This window comes from Meles meles, chromosome X (genome assembly GCF_922984935.1).
Source record: "Meles meles chromosome X, mMelMel3.1 paternal haplotype, whole genome shotgun sequence".
In the NCBI taxonomy this organism is placed as follows: domain Eukaryota; kingdom Metazoa; phylum Chordata; class Mammalia; order Carnivora; family Mustelidae; genus Meles; species Meles meles.
In genome coordinates, this window is record NC_060087.1 from 32,207,817 (window position 1) to 32,229,738 (window position 21,922).

Below are 21,922 nucleotides of genomic sequence, written 5' to 3' on the forward strand. Positions count from 1 at the left end.
AGAGAAAGAATAACAACCAACACTACAGAAATATAAATAATTATAAGAGAATATTTTGAAAAACTATACGCCAATAAATTGCACAACCTAAAAGAGAGGGATAAATTCCTAGAAACCTATAAATCACCAAAACTGAATCAGAAAGAAATAAAAAAATTGAACAGACTGATAACAAGCAAAGAAATTGAATCAGTAATCAAAAACTCCCAACAAACAAAAGTCCAGAAATGGACGGCTTCTCAAATGAATTCTACCAAACAGTTAAGGAAGAGTTAATACCTATTCTTTGCAAACTATATAAAAAAATAGAAATGGATGGGAGGTTGTGGGAGCCAGGTGGTGGGTGTTATGGAGGGCACACATTGCATGGGGCACAGGGTGTGGTGCAAAAACAATGAATTCTGTTATGCTGAAAAGAAACTAATTAAAAAAAATAGAAAAAAAAAACCAAAAAAAACAAAACCAAATTCATTCCTTGAGACCAGCATTACCCTGATACCAAAACCAGATAAAGTTAGCACAGAAAAAGAGAATTTCATCTCTAATGAAAATATATCCAAAAATCCTCAATAAAATACTGGCAAGCCAAATTCAACAAAAATTTAAAAATCATTCACCACAATCACGTGGGATTTATTCCTGGGTTGTAAGCGTGATTCAACATTTGCTAATCAGTCAGTGTGGTACATCACATCAATAAGAGAAAGCAAAAGGACTATATGATTCTTTTGATAGATGCAGAAAAAGCATTTGACAGAGTACAACATCCATTCATTGTAAAAAAAAAAAAAAAAAATCCCCCAACAAAGTAGGTTTAGAGGGAATATAGCTCAACATAATAAAATGAAAAACCCACAGCTAACAGTCCTAAGTGGGGAAGAACTGAGAGCTTTTCTTCTACAGTCAGGAACAAAACAGGAATGTCCATTTTCATTACTTCTATTCAACATAATACTGGAAGTCCTAGTCATAGTAATCAGGCAACAAAAAGAACTAAAAGAACTAAAAAGCTTCCAGATTGGCAAGGAAGAAGTAGCACTATTTGCAAATGACATGATGCTATATATAGAAAAACCTGAAGGACCTTACCAAAAAACTATTAGAACTAATACACAAATTCAGTAAAGTAACGGTACAAAATTAACATAGAGACATCTATTGCATTTCTATGTACTAATAATGAAGCAGCAAAAAGAGAAATTAAGGAATCAGTCCTTTTGACAATTATAGCAAAAACATTAAGATAACCTAGGAATAAACCTAACCAAAGAGGTGAAAGACTTGTACTCTTAAAACTATACAACTTTAGTGAAAGAAATTGGAGACAAGGCAAGCAAGTGGAAAGACATTCCATCCTCATGGATTGGAAGAAAAATTTTGTTAAAGTGTCTGTACTACTCAAAGCAATCTATTCTTTTAATGCAGGCCCTACCAAAACACCAACAACATTTTTCACAGATTTCACAGTTTTTCACATACAATCCTGAAATTTGTCCATAACCACAAAAGAACCTGAATAGCCAAAGCAATCTTGGAAAAGCAAAGCAAAGCTGGAGGCATCACAATTACAGACTTCAAGTTATATTACAAAGCTATAGTTATCAACATAGTATGGTACTGGCACAAAAATAGACACATCCATCAATGGACAAAATAAAAAATGCAGAAATAAGCCCACAATTATATGGCCAATCTTTGAAAAAAACAGAAAAGAATATCTAATGGAAAAAATACTATTTCTTCAACAAATGTTGGGAGAACTGGACAGCAACATGCAAACGAGAGAATCTAGACCAGTTTCTTACACAAGTCAGAAAAATAAATTCAAAATGGATTATAGACATAAATGTGTGACCTGAAAGCATAAAAATCCTATAAGAGAACATAGGCAGTTACCTCTTTGATATCAGGTATAGCAATTTCTTTCTAGATATGTCTCCGGAAGCAAGGGGAATAAAAACAAAAATAAACTATTGGGACTACATCAAAATAGAAATCTCCTGCACTGCTAAGGAAACAATCAACAAGACTAAAATAAAACCTGTTGCATGGTAGAAAATATTTTCAAATGGCCTATCTTATAAAAGTAAATATCCAAAATATATAAAGAACTTACCCAACTCAACACCCCCAAAATGATTAATTCAATGAAAAAATGGCAGAAGTCATGAATAGACATTTTTCCAAAGAAAACATATAGATGGCCAATAAACCCATGAAAAAGTCTTCAAAATCTCTGATAATCAAGGAAACAAATCAAAACTACAATGAGGTATCACCTCACACCTGGCAGAATGGCTAAAATAACACAAGATACAACAGGTATTGCTGAGGTTGTGGAGAAAGGAGAACCCACTTAACACTGTTTTGGGGAATGCAAACTCATACAGTCACTCTAAAAAACATGCAGTTCTTCAAAAAGTTAAAAATAGAACTAACTACCCTATAATTCAGCAATCACACTACTAGGTATTTTCCCAAAGAATATAAAAATACTAATTCAGAAGTATGCATGACCCTGCTATTTATAGCTGCATTATTTACAATTACCAAATTATGGAAATAGCCCAAGTGTCCTTCAGTTGATGAATTGATATATAAGTGGTATACACACACACACTCTCTCTCTCTCTCTCTCTCACTCTCTGTCTCAATGAAATATTACCCAGCTGTAAAAAGGAAATCTGGCCCTTTGCAGTGACATGGGTCTAGCTCATGAGTATAATGCTAAGTGAAATAAGTCAAAGAAAGACAAATACCAATGATTTCACTCATATGTGGAATTTAAGAAATGAAACAAATGAGCAAAGGGAAAAAAAGAGGCAAACCAAAAAACAGTCTCTTAACTATAGTGAACAAACATGATTACCAGATGGGTTTGGTTGGGAGATTGGTTATATAGGTGATGGGGATTAAGGAGTGCACTTGTTGCAATGGGCACCCCATGTTGTATGGAAGTGTTGAATCACTGTCTTGTTCCCCTGAAACTTTTATTACACTGTATGTTAACTAACTCAAATTTAAATAAAAACTTAAATAAATTTAGACATGGAACTGAGCAAATTATTCTGTCTTCATTTCTTAGGCTCTACCCCATGAATGATCAAAACTGTCTTGTGTTTCTTGTGATTTTTAAGGGATCTAGAAGTTTCTAAGTCCCTGAAGGGGACTGAGTTAAGACCTTGGCAGCCTGTTATGGAGGTGGATAAAATGAGAGGGATTCCACTGAAGAGGCAGAAGGATAGGATAGGGTGGCTCTGATGCCATAGTATGAATGACAAATATATAAGGACTAGACTGTGGCTGAGTCAGTTAGGAGGGAGCTCTTGGTCCTCGATCAGGTAGGAGTAGAAATACAAGATCCTCATCTCAGACCCCAGCAGCAGTTGCCCACATGGCATCTTGACTCTAGGCATTGATACGGGGTATTGCCAAAGGGACTGACGATCCAGAAAAGTAATCACAAACTTGCTTTTAGAGGTACAAGAGTTCCTCTCACCTACTTCACATAAGCTTAAATGTAGGGTTGATCTGAGAGGCCTTACACAATTTGGAGATTCCTCCTTTATAAAATAATATCAAATTAAAAATACAAACTTTTAGAAACATAGCTTTAGAAGAGACTCATAAAAGTGATGAAATCTGAAGTTGAAGCATCATTTACTACACAGTAAATCTGCCTCTTCCCTGATGTCGTTGTGTGGAGGCATGGGGAGGTCTGAAATTTCAATTGCTTATCCCAAAAAACATAGTTACTATAAGGAGACTGTTGAAGTTAGAGGACTTGAAAATATGTGAATATTCAAGTCCATGTTTTCTCCCTCTTTGTACCCAGCCTAATTGAGAGAAGGAGAAAGATTATATCAGTTAAGGAAAAGAGCACAGCTGTGTATAACTTTGTAAATTATTTTTCAATACCACTGACTTATTCTTGAGTCAGTGTACCCCCTCAGTTTGTGTGCATGTTGAGGGTAGGAAGCACATCTCACTCATCTGGCATCTCTAACACACAAGATCCTTTATAACACAGAATGGGGCCAATGTTCGTTAAAATATTTATTTATTAACATTGTCTTTCGCAGAGCTTTGCTCTCCGAGCTTGTGTGGCAAAAGGAATAAAATGTTGAAACTGGTCTTAGGATAGTCATATAGAAATGGAGAAAATGTTGTGAAATATGAAGAATTAGGGATAAAAGAAGGAAAGGTAAAGCACTTGCATTCCAGGAGAGAAGGTGCAACTGGTGAGAGGATCAAGTTGGAAAAAAGTGGAGTATATACTATGAAAGTTATACACTGAACTTTATAGATCATTTTAATTATGAATTCTTACTTTTTAAACAAAGATTTTATTTATTTATTTGACAGAGATCACAAGTAGGTAGAGAGGCAGGCAGAGAGGGGGGGGGAAGCAGGCTCCCTGCTGAGCAGAGAGCCTGATGTGGGGCTCAATCCCAGGACCCCGGGATCATGTCCTGAACCGAAGGCAGAGGCTTAACCCACTGAGCCACCCAGATGCCCCATGAATTCTTAAAAATAACTAATTATTATGGCATTTATTCCTTCATACCCATATTAATTTGCTCTGGCTACCGTAACATATTGGAAGGCTTAAACAACAAATTTATTTTCCTACAGTTCTGGGGGTTGGAAGTGCAAGATTAAGGTGTTAGCAAATGTTCTCTTCTGAGGCCTCTCTGCTTGGCTTACAGACGGCCACCTTCTCTTTGTGTCCTCTCCTGGTCTTTCCTCTGAGTGTACACACCCCTGGTGTCTCTCTGTATATCCAAATTTCATCTTCATATAAGGACACCAGTTTTTTGTTTTTTTTTAGGGCCCATCCTAATGGCCTCATTTTATCTTAATTGCCTCGTTAAAGGCCTTAACTCCAAATAGAGTCACATTCCAAAGTACCAAGTATTAGGGTTTCAACACATGACTTTTTGGGGTACACAGTTCAGCCCATAACAATACCATATGTTTTAAAAACTTTTAAAAACAGGTATTTGTAATAAAGTTCTTATCCCCGTATTTGAAATAATATGCTTAATGTTTCTTGTCATTTTTGCCTGTTATAGAATGAATTGGGTCTCCCTCCAGTTCACATGTTGAAACCCTAAACCCCAGTGAAACTGTATTTGGAAACAAGACCTTTAAGAATATAATTATAGTTAATGATATCATAAAGATGGGACCCTAAGCTGTCTACAAGCCATGAAATGAGAGCTCACAAGCAATCAGATTATCCACCATCTTGTTCTTGGGCTTCTTGTCTCCACAACTATGAGACAATAAATTTCTATTACGTACCCAACCTGTGGTTCTCTGTTATGACAGACCGAGCAGATTAAAACACTGCCTAAAATCCTTTGATCTAATTTGGCTTAGTGGGTTAAAGCCTCTGCCTTCAGCTCAGGTCATGATCTCAGGGTCCTGGGATAGAGCCTTACATTGGGCTCTTTGCTCAGCAGGGAGCCTGCTTCCCCTCCCTTCTCTGCCTGCCTCTCTTCCTACTTGTGATCTCTCTCTTTCTCTATCTCTGTCAAATAAATAAATAAAATCTGTAAAAAATATATAAAAAATAAAACTAAAACAGGGGCGCCTGGGTGGCTCAGTGGGTTGAGCCGCTGCCTTCGGCTCAGGTCATGATCTCAGGGTCCTGGGATCGAGTCCCGCGTCGGGCTCTCTGCTCAGCAGGGAGCCTGCTTCCCTCTCTCTCTCTCTGCCTGCCTCTCTGTCTACTTGTGATCTCTCTCTGTCAAATAAATAAATAAAATCTTTAAAAAAAAAAAATAAATATACTTGGGAAATCATTTAGTTTTCCTTTATACTTAAATTTAGTTCCATTTGTGATTTCATTTCTATATCATTAAAAACTTTATACCCTTCAACTTATGCATGACCATTATGGTATCTTATTTAAGGGAATTGCATCTAATAATGAAGATATTTTTTTAAAGATTTTATTTATTTATTTGACAGACAGAGAGCACACGTAGGCAGAGAGGCAGGCAGAGAGCGAGGCAGAGAGAGAGGAGGAACCAGGCTCCCTGCTGAGCAGAGAGCCCGACGTGGGGCTCGATCCCAGAACCCTGAGATCATGACCCGAGCCGAAGGCAAAGGCTTTAACCCACTGAGCCACCCAGGCGCCCCTAATAATGAAGATATTTTAAAGTAGCAGTTTAAGAATGATTCTGAAAGAATTCACTGAATTTTGATAAAAGAACATGGCTTTTGAATTAGGTAGATGCAGGCTTAAATTGTAGCTTTTCTGTATTCCTGTGACTTTGCCCAAGTTTATATGGTTAAGTTTCAATTTCAAAATCTGTAAACTTGATGATGGTAATTCCCAGAGGTAGTTGATAATAGAGTCAAAAATAATAAAGTATGTATTATATGATACACAGTATATGATGATGATGATAATGAATTTAAAGGTAATAAACTGATCTAAAGCTTTCATATGCTAAAAATGTTTCCTTAAGTTTCTTCAATATGATAGCCATTAGTGATGTACTGAAAACTGATTTTTGTGATATCATCATCACTGAAATAGAGTATCTTAAAAGTCTGTTGCTCTATTAGAAAGAAAAGTTTTATTGACATAAAATAGCCAGAAAACCAATATTTATCAAGTATGTCTTTATTAGATAAAATAGGAACTTTTAAAAAGTTTTTATAATTTTAAAATAGAAAGCACATAAGTTTTGTTTTCATTCTACCATATCTACTCTTGATCCTTGATGATTGATTTATTAAAGTAAATGCTTTAATTCAATAAGGCAAACATTCTAATGCCATTTTTATTTTAGAAAGTTGGTTGTGTTTATATCTTTTCTTTCAGAAGTCTTTAGTTATAATTATGATTTCAAAAGAAAGTAGTGTTTTAATATCTAATGAAATATTAACTGTGAACTGATGAAAAAGTTTCAGACACTTAAATCTTTGTTGTTCGTGCGATAGCATCATTAAATTGATTGATTACTTGGAATTGATTACTTGGAATTGATCATGTTATTGATTGATTATTCAATGTTATTCATTGATTACTTTACAATTACTTTACAATTTATTTTACAATTACTTTACAATTACAATTGATTATTCAATGTTATTCATTGATTACTTGGAATTGTCATGTTATTCTTGTAGCACTTTTGTTGGTATAGGTCTCAGTAATGTTGACATTAACATGGGTGGTTTCTGTTTTGAAATTTTATGGTGTGAGTTTGCAAGTATGGAAGAATGATTTTGGAATTAATGCCAGACCATTCAAATTTATTGTTCTTTTATCAGCAAATACATGCCTATCAGGATATGTTGGCTATGATAATATTCATGAATATTTGAATGTGGCAATATGGTTATTAAATTTGGGTCATTAATCCCAGATACATGCATGTTTCATCATGGAAACAAATGTATTAAATTCAAAGTAATCATAAATGTTATTAGCTCTGACATTGGAATTCGATGCCAGTGGATAAGGACTTTTATGCAAGTGAAATTATATTGATCTTGTGCAATAAATGAGAAATTCTAAAATCTTTGGAGATCAAGTTGAGGATTTAATAACTCATTACATCTAATTTTATTTTGTTCTACTTTGTGAAAACCTGGAAGAAATACACAAATGGAAAACCTAGCATGTAAAAGTGTAATTAAATCAATTAGGAAACTCAACTCTGTAAAACTACTGAGCAGACATAAATTCTATTGACAAAAGAGAATCGTAAATAATGTCTTAGGGACTGATGAAGTTAGGTCTTGAGATAAATTCAAAATAAAGAAAACAAATCTCATGTAGGAGAGGAAAAATAATTTCCCCTCTACCCTTCTAGTTCTTAGGTGAGACCTACCCCCCTCCACCCCATAATAAAAATATAGGAGGAAAAAAATTGATTATGTATCTAAGTACAGTGACCCCCACAAAGATTTCAGATTCAAAAGACAGCCAAAAGATGAGGATTCTATACCATCCTGAGCTAAGGAAAATGATAGGGCTCTAGGGCTTTAGAGAGACAAGAGGCCAAGACAGGGAGAAGGTAATTCAGAAAAGGTGAGAGGAAATATTTGTTACACAAAGGTACCCCGTCACACAGATAAATCTCTCAGGAGAAAGTTACCTCCTGGAAGTAGGGTTCTTCCTGGCCCCTTTGCTAATGTTAATTTCCTTGATAAATGTATGTTTTCCTTACAAAAGGGTGACATCTACTCTGTTTTTAGAGCTCCTGTCCTGCAGTTTCTCAAAATAATTGGTGTTCCAAAGAGGTATATTTTGGGGTGGAATATTCTGCTGTCCCTCACTTGATAACAATGTCTGTAAAATGCTGTGAAAGAACAAAATTCACCTGAGTGAATTTTAGCTCTCTTATCAGTTTTATTCAGCAATTTGAGACTTGGGCAGTATCCAATCTAGCAGATAGAAAGAAGCTCCAAAGAGGTTTTATATCCAGAAAGAAGCAAGAACAAGGAAATTGTACTTTGGCAATAGGGGGAGCAGTATATGCTATCCCAAAATGTACCACTTTGGCATGGGGATTATTTTGAGCTGAAAGCAACTGAAACCCAGCAGACTCAGGAAAAGTTTTTAACCTCTCTCTTAACTGCCTACAAGAATTTACACAGGGGCTTGTACCAGGAAGAGTGCTATTACCAGAGATAACTTTTCATATCAGAAAGACTTAACTACCTGGCATGGCAAATGATTGTTTAGCAAACATTTGCTCTTCTCATATTCCTGTGAATTGTCTTCCTCCCCTTTGAATACCCAAACCCCTACCCCCATCTCCTTAGCCTCAACTAACTGCCTCTCAATCTTCATGACTTTGTGAGGCTTCCATAAAGTATGTAATTAAATCTCGTTGTTTTTTTTCCCCCCACTCTTAATCTGATTTATGTCAATTTGATTATTGGGCTAGCAAAAACTTAGATGGTAAGGAGGGAAAAGTTTTCACTCTTACAGCACAGGAGCAGATTGGTTATTGCAAAGTTACTTTCTCTAGGAGGGATGGTAGGGGTTTGTCAGGCAGATTACCTAACTAATGTTGCTCAGGGATTCCTGATTAACTGGTTTAAGATTCCATTTCTGGGAGCTACAGAATGATAGTGAAGTTAAATCTCACTTTGGTGACATGGAGCTTTGCATAAGTCACTTGATTTGGGGCCTCTTGTCTTTAATAATGCAAAAAATTCATTCTTCATCATTCAACATTTTACTGAGGGCCTCTTCTCTGCTGGACACTATGGAATATTCAAATGAACGCCATGTGGTCTCCTTCTTCAAGAAGCTTTCAGTTTAATGCTTCCCTGATAATTTTTCTTAGGCTTTCAGTACCATTTAATAGAAGTGATTATTTCCTTCTGAAATCCCATATTTGCTTTGGATGCAAGGAAGTATTCCAGTTTCTATATATGTCTCTGAGCTTTCTGTCTTTGTTTTACCTCTACGACCATCATCTCATTTGAGTTCTCATAAATGCTTTAGGTTCAGTTACTCCTCTAAAGGTGTAGTGTTCCATTAAAATTAGATATTATTTAAATCTATAAGAATTCCAGTTTAGTGAAGATTCATAGGAGTAATGTAGATCCAGATGGGAAATACATGAAAATCAAAGAGAACGGATGATATTTAACTGTCAAACAAAGGAGCTTTATGTATGCAGCATGATTTCTTACACCAGCTTCCACTGGCCCATGGTCAAGTGAAACTTAACAATTCTAGTTCTCTGCTCTCTGCTTCTACCCCCACAAGGGTTCCCTTCCTTATATCTTTTTTCTCATTCCTTATGCTACATTCAAGGTTTGAGCTTTCAGAATTATGTTGAGGCTCCTTTCTGACTTTTCTTTTTCTCCCATTTCAGTAGGGATAGAATTGCAAAATGTCTACAGAGTTGAGGAATAGATAGGATATTCTCTGATAAATGCTTATGGTGAGTGGCATTCTAAGCTCACTGAATGAGTTCAACCTAAATGTTTAAATCTCTGCTAGGACACACTCCTGCCAAAACTGTTAAACTGTATGAAAGTTGTTCTGGTGGTGATAGATGTGCATATGAAGACTTTGAATAAAAACATTTCAAGGAGTACCTGAGTGGCTTAGTCAGTTGAGCAAGTGATTCTTGATTTCAACTCAGGTCATGATCTCAGTGTTGTGAGATCAGAGTCCTGCATCAGGCTCTACACTCAGCATGGAGCCTGCTTAAGACTGTCTTCCTCTTCGTCTCTTGACTCTTATCCCCCGCTCACTCTCTCTCCCTCTCAAATGTATCTTTAAAAAATCGTTCAAGAAATATGACAACAAAAAATATAATCTTGAATGTGATAGATTATATACATATGAATATACATGCTTTTAAATGTATAAAATAACAAATAGATATGTGCTGCATCAGATATACTACTACAAGTTTATATTATCATCGATGCCAGAATTTTTAGATATTCTTACAGAAATAGGTGATGGATTATGTTATATTGGGGGTTTTCCATAGTCAGCTGTGTGTTGTGATAGGCATTCACTGAGCATTGGGTGACTAATGATCTGTTAGATGGCTTATTGTATTCAAAGTTTTTCCAGATAGTTTTCAATTTTTTAATGTTATACAACAACAAAATGGTTAGCAAAGTCATATAACTCTATATTCTGTTATCATATGAAGATAAATGTGGCTGATTGTAGGCATTTAGTAAGTTCTTTCTCATTATTTATTCTCTAAAGGAAACATCATATACACATTCATTTTTAAGGGAAGTGTTAAAGCTAATTGTATAAATTTTAAATTTAAAAAATAAAATTCAATACATATATAAACTGTGATATTGAAATAACTGAAGTTCAAATTCAGGTGATACCCAAACTGGGAGTATTATAGTATAATAATTTGGATTTTTCTTTTTTGATTTTAGTGCTCAAGGAGCATGTATTTCTCATGTACTGCCAGAATTTCTGCTTGAACCAGAAGATTATAAAAAGTGGATTGAAATTACAGTAAGGAATTACAATTTCTAGGGAACAATTACACAGTTATTGAATTGACTGATCTTTGGTGTTTGTTAGAAAATTTCATTATAAAATCTTGATATTTTATTTATGAAATGTCCTATGGATTATGCCTCTCTGGACAGCTTATTTATGTGTGTGTGTATAAATATTTAAATGTATATATACACATATATGTAGATATTTTTATATATATACACACACGGTCATTCACACACATTTTTATATCTGTCTAAAAATCTTTGTGGAGTTCCAGTTGTCAGGGAGCAAGAATATCCTGTCCTCTTCAAGGTCCTTCCAGCTAGACTAAGAATCAAATTGACATGAGACTGATTAACAGGAGAAAATCAAATTTAATAGCTTATGCAAGGGGAATCAACACAGACCTGGAAATTCCAAAGACAGGCAAAATGACGTATTTATGTCATTCTGAACTAAGGAGAAGGGGTAGGAGGAGTCTAGGACTTCAAAGGGAAGGAATGTACCTCACAGGGTACTACGAAGAGCAGGTGTTTGGTAATTAGATGTTTGTCCTGCTATACAGATGAGCCACTCAAATAAAATATTATCTCTGCTAATAAAGCTTATTCTGGGAAAGACCCATTCTCCCTACCCCCCACTATTTTAGATTCTTCTCTGAGTTAAGGGAGGGGCAAAAGTTTCTCTTAAGCCCAGAGGGTCTCAGTTGCCTTCACCTGAAAATAGTCCACATGCCAAAGTGTCATGTTTTGGGGGGACCTGTCCCAAACCCCTTCAACCAACTCCCTTTGTGCCAAAGTGATGCATCTTGGGGCAGCCTGCCCTTGGCCCCAATGCTATATAGAAATTATTACATGGCTTTCTTAAATATATAGTTAATTGCTTCTTTTATGGAATCTGGAAATGAGGGCTTGTTTGTACTTATGTAAACGTTTTCTTAAAGTAAATTTTTAGACTATGTATCTTCCAACGAAAATATTAGTTTAATTTTCCCACCACTTGCCACATCCCTTCTTTATTTAAAGGGGAGAATAGGCAGAAATTAGCAAGATATGTATAGTTTTTTTCAAAGTATACAGTTCATTTTATGGAAACCTCTTGAGAAGGGGAATTGCTTCCAGAAACCTTCAGGCTTTGAGGCAGCTCTAATTTAGTCATGGCTCTGTTACTATACTCACCACATGATGTAAACAGGAGAACCACAAGCTTGTCCTTTTTTTTTTTTTTTTTAGATTTATGTATTTGAGAGGGTGGGGGAGGGAGTGTGTGTAAGAGTTGGGGGAGGGGCAGAGGGAGGAAGAGAATCTCAGATAGACTCCCTGCTAAGTGTGGTGCCTGACATGGGCATTGACCCCACCACTCCAGGGTCATGACTCTTGAAGCTCAACCAACTGAGCCACACAGGGGCCCACTGGGGCCTGTCTTGACACTCTACTGAGTTCCAGTGGCTTATCCAAAGAATGTGTTTCTTTTTGGGACTCAGAGTTCAGAATAACTTTGCATCTCATTCTGCTCCTTCTGCCACAGAATAAGCTAGTGGGGTCATTGAATTGATAAATCTTTGACCCCAGTAAGGGGCTGTGTATTCTAGGAAGTTACTTCTGTTGATAGTTTCTATTACTTGCACATGGGGAATTAGAGATCTTGGTGAATGTATAAATAGGGCATGCAAAAGTTTGTAAGAATAAAAAAAAAAACACCTTATATGCAAAGTAGTTAAAACTTGGAATTTATATTTGTCTTGCATTTTAATTAATGTTGTGATATTTTATTTATTAAATTCTTTTTTTTTTTAAATTTTTGTTAAATCCTTCCACTACTACCTTGCCTGTGTGTTCCTGTTTACCTAAGGAAAAGCCCTCTGTTGTTATAGACATGACTCAGTTTGAAGCCTGGAGTAAACGGGCATGGACAGATGTATTCCTTCAGATATACAAGGTAACTTTTCCACTCTTGTTCACTGCTGGTTGTTTCAGTTGATTTAGCTGAATCGTGTATTAGTTAAGGTATAGATGGTTCTGCTGATTAAAGAAATAAAAAATACAGTGGCTCAAACAAGATAGAGTTTTTATCTTTCTCATGGAACTGTTGAGAAGTAAGTGGTTTAGAGACAGCAGAGTATGTCTTCCACCCTCAGTCCTGGTCTTTTGTCTCTGCGTTCATCTCTCAGAACAAGGAAGGAGTAGTGGAGGAAAAGTAAAAACTGTTTAAGGGTGTCACCTAAAAAAATGCATCATTTCCTTTGGGCAGAGTTTAGTCCTATGGTCCTACCTCACTGCAGGGGATGTTGAGAAATGTAGTGCCTAAAATAAGTAGCTACCAGCTGTATTCTGGTACTAAAAGGAAGGATTAAAGAATGGGTGATAGTGAAAATTATGGTTTCTACCTGTACTACATACTAAACTCTTGCTACACATGTCATTCTGAAGAGATATTCACTAGGAATCATATACCAGTAGGCGAGACCAAGTTTTGATGAAACTCTCCAGTTTACTCCATGCCAAATTACGTATGTGGGTAGATTAACACAGCATAAAATTATGCCTTCACATCCTGCCCCTTTATTGCACAAACAGGTGCTGGTTTCAGTACTGAGAATGATTCCCTAGGGTTCTAAATGTGGCAGTACAGATCCTCCCCACTAAGACCAGTGGAGGCTTTTGCTCTGTTTTCACACATTGAAAACACAGGTAGAGTGAGCTGTGGGACAACAGAGTTAAAATGAGGGAGAAGTTAAAGAAAAGTAACAATTAGTCACTGAAAAGAAAGGACAAAATTGGTGACTAAACAGTGTGTAGTTTATGTCCGACTCTTTGCCGGTAAAGGCTTTTTAGATGTGAGCTTATTTAATCTTCGCAAGCAGTAATCTCCAGTTTAGACATGAAGAAACAAAGTTCCACAGGCGTGCATACTGTCTCCCCAGATCACCTGATTTTAGCTATATAAAACCACCCAATGTAGCTAAAGCTTATCTCTTCCTTGATCTCTGCTGGGGCCCAGAAGCCCAAGGACCCCTTCCTGCTGTCTGGTAGCCTGTATCCTCCACTGCAGCCAGCTACCCATCCTACCCTCTAGAGAGTTCTCTCTACTGCTTAATTCCTACTTACTCATTCTTTCCTCTTCTTCCATCAGCCTGCCCTGCCTTTTTTTTTTTAGCCAGATGTCAAGGGAGGAGAAAACCTGCTTTTTCTTGAATTATTCCCTGAAGAATGTATGAGGGTATTAATGACTCTCAGTCAAACTTGGATTTGGGAAAAGACATTTTCTACTTTGTTTCTTAACTCCAAGCTGTATCATCTATGATTTTGCCCACTGATAGGGAAGAGCAACTCTAAAACAAAGGGCAGCAAGTGCCTTTCTTAATGGACAAAGTAGTCCTAATTTCGGTTTGTGGGCTTTATTCACTCACTCATTCATTTCTTCATTCATGCATTCATTGATGGATATGTTTATGTCATCTGATCTCTCTTTCCCATCCTAGAAGTCTATGAATTTAAAAATCAAATATTACTTGGAAACTCAGAATTTGATAGTGGTCAGCTACATAGTATATGCTCCACAAATACTGGTTGAGTAAATTTACTTAACAACTATTATGGTGCAGACACTGTAGTAGGCTCTGGGGTTTAAGAGTAAACTTGATATAGTCTTTCTCTTCCAGGATTTTGTGTCCTGGAGTATATAAGTAATTACTCATATCTAATTACAAGACTTATAACCAATTCTGTGTTAAGGTAAGCCCAAAAAACTAGTGAATGCACATAGAGAGGAGCCTACCTTTTCTGTGCCTTGGAGAAGGTTTCCAGGAAGTAAATCAATTCAGCCTGACCCTGAGAAATAAGTAGGAGTTTTCCAGGCAAGGTAAAGCAGTGGAGCATAGGTTAGAGAGGGAAAGAAAGAGTATAATTTGGGAGAAAGAGGTGGTAGATGAGTTTTATTGGGGAGCAAGACAAAGGGAATTCAATGTGGAAATGCCTGAGATTAGATACAACATGGTATGTTCTAAGGAAGAAGCACACTATGACTGGGGGGTAGGAGGTGTGAACTGTGATCCCAGTCATAAATTAGAGCATGGTTGACTTCATAAGCCAAACCAAGGAATCTGGATTTTATGGACTTTGGCCCAGGGTCAGTACAGATCTCCTGAAGGATTTTAAACATGAGGCTGACATACCAGCTTTGCATCCTAGAGAAATCACTCTGGTACGATGTGGCATCTGTTTGGAAAGGTAGTGCCTGGTGCTAGGAATACTGGTGGTAGTGGGAAAGATGAGAAAGGGACTGCTTTCCTAAATATTAGGAATAGAATTCAGAACGACTTGGCGAATAACTAGATCTCAGTGGGTGAAGGAGATAAAGAGGTAAAAGATGACAGTGGGTCCTGCTGGGGTGACTGAATGGAATTTGATCCTAGTCCCTGAAATAACAAGACAAGCGATAATAATAGGATTTTGTTGGGAGTGGAGGGTGAGATAGGGTAAGAAGGCATAATAAATTAATTTTGGTTGTGCTGTATAATGGTGCCCTGTGTCATTACCGGGTGGATGTATCCTTCAGTCAGGAAAGAGATCTGAGTGGCAGCACGTGTGGGATTCTTCACTGATTCCGTGATAAAGTCATAGGAATACATAAGGTGGCCCAGTTAGGTCATCTGCAGAGCTGTATTTCTTCATGTATTGCGTCTAAAGCATGGGTGGCTCCAGGAGCTCTATTAAATCAGAACCATATTGGCAATTTCTCTTGTGAAAGCAAGCAATGTTGAGATGAGTTTCACAGGTTGGAAAGAATATGGTGATTTTCACACAAATGCCTTTAGGTTTTCTTTTTCTCCTTGCTAGAGGTCATGTGTGCCCTCAGGACTGCCTTTGTCAGTTCTTCTTGGCTAATAGTTTGGATAAAGGATACAACCTGTCTCACCCAATTTGCTTTTGTGTCATGTGGGTATTTTTGCCTGTTAAATTTCATGTTTAATTGTTGCTATTTTCTTGCATTATATTCCCAATTCACAAAAATGTATTGATGGCTAAAAAATGGGTCATTAAAGCACAAGAGAGATGAAAAACAATAACAGAAACACTTAAATTCGGAATGCTGTTTTAAATGTAAATATAAAGAGGGCTTTCATGTGGATATAAAACATGAATCTGTATGTAATGAAAGAGGGAAATGTGATATTTTTACTGATGAATCTAGGGAAGAAAAAGATGATCAATAATAAATATCTGAATAATAAATTTAGATAAACAGTTTATTCATTTGTTCGCAGTGTACTGTCTGTTATAAGGTTTGTTTTTTTTTTAATAGTGGCACGATTGTGTCAAATATTTTGATATTTTTAAATGAAGAGCAGTGATCTTTCTGGTTAATTAAATATATTTTTCCTCAAGCCAATTCAAAATCTCACTGTTATAAAATTGTGGAGTATTTGCTGCTAAAGGTAGCCAAGACACCAGTTCTACTGAGGGCATTACTTTAGAATTTCATGCCTCTGTGGAAGACAAGTAAAGATAGGACAAGGTATCATATTTGTGAGGAATACTTATTTATTTATTTGTTTTTAAAGATTTATTTATTTATTTTAGGGAGAGAGAGAGACTGGGGTGGAGGGGTAGAGGGAGAGGCAAAACTCAAGAAAACTCTGCACTGAGTGTGGGGCCCAACACATGGCTTGATTTCACAACCCTGAGATCACAATCTGAGCCGAAAGCAAGAGTCGGATGCTTGACCGACTGTGCCCCCGAAGTGCCACTGTAAGGAATATTTAAAATGAGCTTCAATAAAACATGATTGGAAAGAAGGTAAACTTTGTGAAATTCTTTTATTAAATGGCTTTGCAGGATGTCCCCTAATGGCAGTGGTATGCAATGTGCAAACAGTTATTCCACAAGTGTTAACAAATATTGCATGCTTTGGTTGGATCTAAAGGAATGTATGAACACATTTGCATATGTGTGATAAGTCTATGTGAAGGAAAGAAATATATGATGACGTTTAATTCTCTTTATCAATGAAAGCCCATGCTCTTGGAGGAATAATTCTTTGTCATTAATTAAAGATTAATTTGTAATGTAGCCTGGAGAAAATCAGTTGGTTGTAGATATTGATAGACAGTTAGTCATTGGTCAAAAGAAAGGGTGAACCCTTATTCATAGGGAAATGTAGATGATTAAAAATATGCTTCTGTTGTGAATTTATTGTTAAATGGAAAAAAATATAAATACTGTCAAAATAAGGCTACTGAGTTACCTAATTGTGTTGTGATCTCTGTAAGTTCAGGATCTTTATTTCCAATTTTGAGATGTGCTGGTTATGAAGAGAAGGTCAGTCTCACATGCATTTTTCCACCAGGAGTGAGATTTAAAATAGTATGTTCCTACCACTAATGTTTTTCCGTATTTATCATTTTTATTTTAAGTGGCTAGCTCAAATATCCATCAGGTAATGTTTTCTGTCTTGGACATATACCTATAGGATTTGAATATCATGATTTTTAATGTGGTACAAAACACTAAGGCATCAGAAGTTTGGCTTTTTCCCAAGATTTGTTGGGAAAAAAATGTTTTGAATTGATGAATAGACAGAAAAACTGAATATGATCATGTAGTTTCTACACAGCTGAGTTGATGATTGGAAGCTGAAATCTAGCCTACGTGCTACTCACTAAGACTATAGACACTTTTGGAAGCTGTGTCTCAACAAATTAGTTGCAGGGGGGCTTTTACTTTAATAAGGGTACCATCAGGATAATAGTTTCTCAGAGAGTGTACCACTTTCTAATTTGCATAAAGACACTGTATAAGTTTTTGAGCTCCTCACAAGGGAAGCCAAAGAAACTTTTCCCAAAGATGAATGCCACTGAAGAGTAGAGTACTATTATCTTTAATGCTATTTCCCAAGTTGAGTGTTTTTACCTTTGGTTTTTGAGTGTGATTGGCTCATCAAGCAGCTTAGTATTTGGTTGGTATTTGAAAGTAGATGAAGTAGATTTTAATAAAAATCTCTGTAATTTCTGGCTTTGTGTTGGGCCTGATTATCCATAATGATCAAACTGAGCATCTATTCTGTTATCCTGTAAATATGAGGTAAGCTTTTCTCAATTAGTGGAAATACAGAATAAGAAATTACTGAATATATAAAGTGATGTAGAACTCAATACATTCATCATCTAGGTAAATGTACATAACTTGATAAAGACAGTAACTGTCATTCATCTTACTGATATGAAGCTATAATTATTATCATTACTACTACTAACATAATGTTCTAAATATTATGTTGAATCTTTATTTTTTAATTACAACAATTAGTGGTTTTTGTGGTTTCTTCATGCATATTTCGTGGTCTCTGGGAGATAAAATTGGGATAAACACACCTAAAAAGTTCAAAGAAAAGATTGCATCAGGGCACCTGGGTGGCTCAGTCGTTAAACGTCTTCCTTTGGCTCAAGTCATGATCTCAGGTTCCTGGGATTGAGCCACACATGCGGCTCCCTGCTCAGCGTGAAGCCTGCTTCTCCCTCTCCCACTCCCCTTGCTTGTGTTCCCTCTCTTGCTGTCTCTCTCTGTGTCAAATAAATAAATAAAATCTTAAAAAAAAAAAAGGAAAGAAAAGATGGCATAGGTTAGAAACCCAGTGTCCTAGAAACCCAGCATTTAAATAGGTAAGGGAAGAGAATCCTGCAAACGAGCTCGAAATAGGCAAAAAGATAGCAGTAACACTTTATGGTACCATGAACAAGGAGGGAAGAAAGCCTCTGAGGGATGATGTGTTATCAGATGAAATTGGGAGGTGGTATAAGGTAATGATTAAAAATTCCCTGTTGTATTGGACAACAAAGATGCCAAAGGCACTTTCAGGGTGTAAGGGTGTGATGAATTGGTGGAAGGTTATTAGGTGGGCTTTGGTTTGATGAGCGAAAGGAATGAAAGTGGGGACAGTGGGTTAGAAAACTCTTTCATGGATTAAACTGGTGGAGGGAACAGGTAAAAGAATCAGGGGGAATCCAAGTTTGGGAGAGCTCTCTAAAAGCTGAGTATAAGTGATCATGTTTTGATATTGTTGAGAAGGGAGGGGTTAAAGATCCAAAAACTAAAAAAGGCAACTGGTGCAGGACTGTCCCAAAGATGATGAGTAGTTTTGGTATCTAGTACAAGAGAAGGGATAGCTTACCCACTGTGGCTGTAGAGAAGGAGGAAAAGTGAGTATAGATGGTTACATTGTAGGACAGTGCAGCATTCTCATCTAGGATGTCATTCCTTTGCTCTTTGGAGTAGTGATGATGGGTCTTCTGAAAAAACTAGTGTATAGGCTGAGAAGGAAGGAGATCTGATAAGAGATGAATAAGGAGCCAGGAGCTCCTATAGGTAGTAGGAGTGAGAAGTCAAGGGAAAGAGGTCTCTGGGCTTGCAGGGCTTTATCTTTATTTAAATCAGTAGGAGGTGCATCTTGGGTTTCCTGGAAACCCTATAGTGACCCCCTTGGATGATATGTGCCATACCTTAGAGGTGAGGTCAGATTGCTGCTGTGCCTTCTACCACCAGGAAACTCCCCTATAGATTCAGTCTCTTCTTGGAGCTTTGTCTCTACCTCCTGTCTTTTTTTTTTTTAAGATTTTGAAAATTTATTTATTTTGAGAGAGAGTGAGTGAGCACGAGAGCAAGCACGTAAGAGATCATGAGCAGGGGAAAGGTCAAAGGGAGATGCAGACCCCCTGCTGAGCAGGAAGCCCGATGTGGGACTTGACCCCAGGACCCCAGGTTCATGACCCAAGTGGAAGGCAACTGCTTAACTGACTGAGCCACCCACGTGCCCTCTACCTCCTGTCTTAACTGATGTTTCTGTCTTCACCCCCAGTTGACTTGTAGGTGGTCCTCTTTGATAGGGCCTGTTGATGAACAAGCTTGAATACTTCTTTTTATATTTTCTTCCTCTATTTTCCTTTTTAAAAATTCTTACTTTATGAACTTAAATTATATTGTTTACAACAAATTTATGATCTTGATAGTATTTAGACTTAAATGACTGCAAGACATTTTGTTAGGGTAATGAACTTTTATGGTATGCTTGAGCACTACTTGTTATATTCTTCTACTTAATCTGCTCAAAGGAAAGGTAACCTTCTAAAAGTTAAATCTGATCTGACTTTTTCTAATTCCTACTTAAATTAATTGTGCCTTTTTGGCATACATTTTGAGTTAAGATTTACTAGAATAACTTACACATAGTTTAGAACATTCTGTGAAATTGCAACAGATTAGTAAAATTAAAATTCCACCTCATGTTATGATGAGGTGAAATATGAATATATCTTATTCATGTTTTTTTGGGGGAAGGACATGACATTTTTTCCATTGCTGTTCCATTTATTCATTATGAGACCAGTCATTACTTTTAAAATATTATTTTCTTTAAACACCATCCAAAAATATGAGAGCTATTTCCTGGTAGAATAACAGCTTGAATTTTAAACAGAAACACTGACAAACAAGTATGGTATAACCTTGTTCTTGGAAACTTTGAAAAGGAGTGAACTTTGGTAGCATGTTTTAAATTGTTGTTCTGCCTTTTACACTTTACCTTTTTAAATATTTAAATGGTTGAAATTCAACCATTTTGGATTAAATATCTTTCTAAATATACTTTAGCTAGGGATTGTATCGTTTCACTGTCATGTTGCTATTTCCAAGCACAGTAACTAGTTTTGTATCATGCACTCAGTACATAATAATTGAATTAAGGAATAGATATAGACCTTCTTACCTCTTAAATAGAATTCAGTTTATGTTTAAAAGTCATATTGCCTTGATATCCAGTGGCGTGGTTACCACAGGATTCTCTACGGGCCTCTTTCTCCTCTAAATGGTACTTAAATCAAGTAGGAGAAAGTTTGCTTGCAGACTTTGAGACATCACAGGTTGTATCTTATAATATGTACATATGCATTATGTGCTTGCTGGCCTACGTCCACGAGGATTTCAAACATAGCTGAGATTTGGATAGGCGAGTTGTTATTGCCTGTACTCTGACTTTTATCTTTATTGTAGGGCATCTTCTGAATTCTTTTACTCTTGTATGGATGCAGTTGACCAGAAAATACTGATGTCTTCCTTTTTTTAACTCTTCCAATATTAATTTTTTAATTTTAATATTCAGGTCTAATGAAGGTTCCCTCTTTTTCCCAATTTTAGGTTCTGGTACTATCCCGGGTTGTACCACATTGCAGCAACAACCTGCCCCCCATGCATGTGCAGAATTCACCAAAAGTCAATCCTTGTTTTTTATCCAGCAACATATATTCTAATCCCGAAAGGATTCTGCTTAGTTGGATGAACACAAATTATGAGAATGCCCGACATATTATATGGAAAAACTGTCACCATGGTGAGAATTTTTTTCTTTAAATAAATTATTGCTAATTTTCGTGTGACAATGTAGAATTAGACCCAGAATCCATGGATTCTAGACCAGACTGTTTTCTGCAAAAAAGAATCTCTTAACATCTTCGAGATCAGTTACCTTACATGTAAAATGGAAATAATAAAAGTTGCTTCTTTAATGTATTTTGAAAAATAAGTGATAAAAATTATGAAGAGATGCTCTCCAGAAGACATGCTTAATATCATTGCTGATATTTTCAGCTCTATAAAGTACTAAATTTTAGGTGACATGCTCAAATTTTATGTGTGTACTTAGTTGATATCAAGTGAAATTTAACTAGAAAACATCTTATATGTCATTGTGACAGTCATGTTGGAAATCACTAACTGCAGTAATGCTTCATGAATTTGGGGGGAGGTTGGTCATATTAGGTCCAAATACTGAGGCAAATGGGTGTTCATAAAGAGACCTTCAGTGTTCAGGTGGCCACTCCTGGTTCTGTCCTTGTGAAATGAGGCTGTATAAATTTTCACCCTACGAGCCTTCAGTTTTTGTTTTTTTAAAATT

At 36.4% G+C, this 21,922-nt stretch overlaps 1 protein-coding gene across 1 annotated transcript in view; it reads left to right on the forward strand.

Moving 5' to 3' along the window:
- CFAP47 (cilia and flagella associated protein 47) overlaps positions 1 to 21,922 on the forward strand; it is a 545,441-nt gene that overhangs the window by 193,406 nt on the left and 330,113 nt on the right. Inside the window, exons 31-33 of the mRNA XM_045994745.1 lie at positions 10,906 to 10,988; positions 12,789 to 12,916; positions 21,166 to 21,358. Coding sequence (XP_045850701.1) covers positions 10,906 to 10,988; positions 12,789 to 12,916; positions 21,166 to 21,358 — 404 coding nt within the window. The remainder of the gene's footprint in view (positions 1 to 10,905; positions 10,989 to 12,788; positions 12,917 to 21,165; positions 21,359 to 21,922) is intronic.